At 39.5% G+C, this 3,204-nt stretch overlaps 1 protein-coding gene across 1 annotated transcript in view; it reads left to right on the forward strand.

Moving 5' to 3' along the window:
- The window catches only part of LOC108524410 (dedicator of cytokinesis protein 11-like), a 155,962-nt gene that overhangs the window by 24,574 nt on the left and 128,184 nt on the right, over positions 1–3,204 (forward strand). Inside the window, 2 exon segments of the mRNA XM_017865480.1 lie at positions 2,290–2,467; positions 2,859–2,938. Of these exon segments, the coding sequence (XP_017720969.1) occupies positions 2,290–2,467; positions 2,859–2,938 (258 nt within the window).

The following is a 3,204-nucleotide window of genomic DNA, read 5'->3' on the forward strand; positions in this document are numbered from 1 at the left end:
TTTTTTTTTCTTTTTTCGAGACAGAGTATCACTATGTTGCCTAGGCTGGAGTGCAGTGGCGCAATCTCAGCTTGCTGTAACCTCCACCTCCTGGGTTCAGGCGATTCTCCTGCCTAGAGTAGGTGGGATTAGATGCACTCGCCGCCATGCCTGGCTAAGTTTTGTATTTTTGGTAGAGATGTTGTATAACTTTCTCCTTAATTCAGTTAAAACCGGTTCTTGTCACATAACCAGGAAAGATTAGGCTTATGGACACATAGAAGGGTGAGAAGTGGAATTTACTGGGTGAAAAGGAAAAATAACTCTCACCAAAGTGAGAGAGTCCTGCTAGCAGGTTTCCCACCTCACAGATTGAAGGTTTCATCGGGGACCCTTGGCTGTCTCCTGTCTCTATCAGAGATGGGCTTTCTCCATGTTGGCCAGCCTGGTCTCGAACTCCTGACTTCAAGTGATCCGCTCACCTCAGCCACCCAAAGTGCTGGGATTACAGGTGTGAGCCACCATGCTCAGCCCCCCTCATCTATTTATGATACCGCCTCCCAAATATTTTCAAATGTATAAATCTTTATGACTTGAAACAGCAGTTTAATTTCATCCTTTCCTAGACTCCGAAGATTAGGAGGAGGAACTTTCTTGGTTCCTTCTTGAATAATGCCCATGCAGTGGAAAATTATTGATTCATGAGCATTTCTTGAAATTAATGCTGAGGGATTTGAAAAGGGTAGTATGTCATTTCTTTTGTCATGACAGAGAAGGTGGTAAAGTAAAAGAATGTATCAGCATGTTTGAGAAAAGGAAGAGACTTATTTTCCTTGTGTGGTGGTATTCAGCACAGGTTACTTCCATGTATTTTACGGAGAGTCACAATTTAATGTGAACCAACTATGGTTGTATGGTCTTACTTTTTCTTTCTTTTTTTTACCAAGCCCTTCCTCTTCCTCCTCCTCCTCCTCCTCCTCCTCCTCCTCTTCCTCGTCTTCTTCTTCTTCTTCCCCTTTCACTTCCCCTTTCACTTCCCCTTCCCCTTCTTCTTCTTTCTCTCTGTCTCTCTCTCTCTCTTTCTTTCTTTTTTTGAAACAGAGTCTTGCCTTGTCTGGAGTGCAGTGGCATGATCATATCTCACTGCAGCCTTGCAGCCTTGAACTCCTTGCTGCAGGGAATCCACCTTAGCCTCCAAAGTGCTGAGATTACGTGCATAAACCACCATGCTTAGCCTTCTCTTTTTAATTTTTAATTATTTTTTTGAGGTAGGATCTCACTGTATTGCCCCGGCTGGAGTGTAGTAGTGTCATCTTGGCTCACTGCACCCTTGAACTCCTAGGCTTAGATGATTCTCCCACCTCAGCCTCCCGAGTAGCTGGGACTACAGCCACGTGCCATCACGCCTGGCTAATTTTTCTTTTTTGTAGAGATGAGGTTTCACCACTTTGCTCAGGCTAGTCTCAAACTCCTGGGCTCAAGCAATCCTCCCTCAGTCTCCCAAAGTGCTAGGACTACAGGTGTGAGCCACTGCCCCCGTCTTTACTTTTTCATTGTTGTGGATATGGAATATTTCTACATATTTTGGGGGTACATGTGATAGTTCAGTACAAGTATACAATATGCAAATGATCAAATCAGAGTAATTGGCTTATCCATCACCTCAAGTGTGTATCATTTCATTGTGTTAGGAACATTCCAAGTCTACTCTTCTAGTTATTTTGAAATATACAATAAATTATTGTTAACTATGGTCGCCCTATTGTGCTGCCAAACTCTGTAGTCTTCTTTTATACTACTGTGATACAGTTGATACTGTGTGTGGTAAAATGAGTTAGGATCTGTAGTACCTTTTATGGTGAGATATAAATTAAGTATCAGATTTGTTTCAGGTCATATTTAAATTTTTTGAAGTGCTGACTTTGAAAATCCTTAAGTATTCAAGGAAAAGTTTGAACAGGCTGGAAATTGTAAAATGTTTGCTTACTTTTTTGGTGGTACTTTGATTTTCTAAATGTGAAGGATGCCAAAAGGCCTTAAATGATAATACTTAACAAGTATTGTTTTCTGCCAACTTTATGCATATTCATACTACTGTGCTCAGTCCTGAGGGGAACAAAAAATATATTTAACATAGTCATTTGCTGTCGTAGAGTGTCTGTTTCTTACTGAACGAAACAGTTATTTCATGAAAGTCTTGACGCACATATATACTAAGCTGAGATAAAAATAAATACAAACTAATGAAATCTAATAGTAAAAGGACAACTAAACTAACTGAACACATGCTTGTTTTTTTCCCCCTTCCAGTGCCCCAAAATGCGCCGTCATGCTTTTGAACTCAAGATGTTAGATAAGTATAGCCATTATCTGGCTGCTGAAACTGAGCAGGAAATGGAGGAATGGTTGATAACTTTGAAAAAGATTATTCAGATCAATACCGACAGTTTAGTTCAAGAGAAAAAGGAGACGGTAGAAACAGCACAAGGTCAGAATTTTAAAGTGATTTGTTATTGAAGTAAAGCCCTTGTCTTTATTCCATGGAAATGTCCTCTGTGCAGGGTGAATAGAGAACTCTTAATCTTAAAAGTTGACCTGCTTCTTCATTAATAAGTGACTGTGCAGGTTGATAGACTTTTTAAAAATAGTTGATGCTGTATGGGCTCTGACACATGAAATATAACCAGACTAAAACAGATAGAAAATTCATGGCAGGTTTTCAAAAGTCCATTAAAGTTTTCCCTATGCTTTCATAATAGAAATTCTTTGCAATAAATCTAGTAGGAGAGGATGGGTGGGAGAGATAGTTAGGATACTCCTCTTAGGTTATTAGTAATGGTCTGTATGGTTTAGAACATCTGCTTTTAATGAATTTGCAGATGATGAAACTAGCAGCCAAGGAAAAGCCGAGAACATCATGGCAAGTTTGGAAAGGAGCATGCATCCGGAACTGATGAAGGTACATCTTTCATATGGCAACTTGCCTTCAACTGAGATAATGCAGGATTAGCTATTAAAGTTTTAATGCTGGATTCCATTTGGCAATGTCATTTCCACGTTAAAAACCACAGCAAATTGGTGAAACAGGTAGAGATTGTAAAAGAAAAGTTGCACTCCTGAAGACTTACTTGTAAGTACCAACTGACAGTTTGGAAAAATCTTATTTTTTTTCCAGACACCAAGAAATACTTCCAGGCTTTTGTGACTTCATTAATTTTATCTGCT

Source organism: Rhinopithecus bieti, unplaced genomic scaffold (assembly GCF_001698545.2).
Source record: "Rhinopithecus bieti isolate Rb0 unplaced genomic scaffold, ASM169854v2 scaffold_82990, whole genome shotgun sequence".
Lineage (NCBI taxonomy): Eukaryota > Metazoa > Chordata > Mammalia > Primates > Cercopithecidae > Rhinopithecus > Rhinopithecus bieti.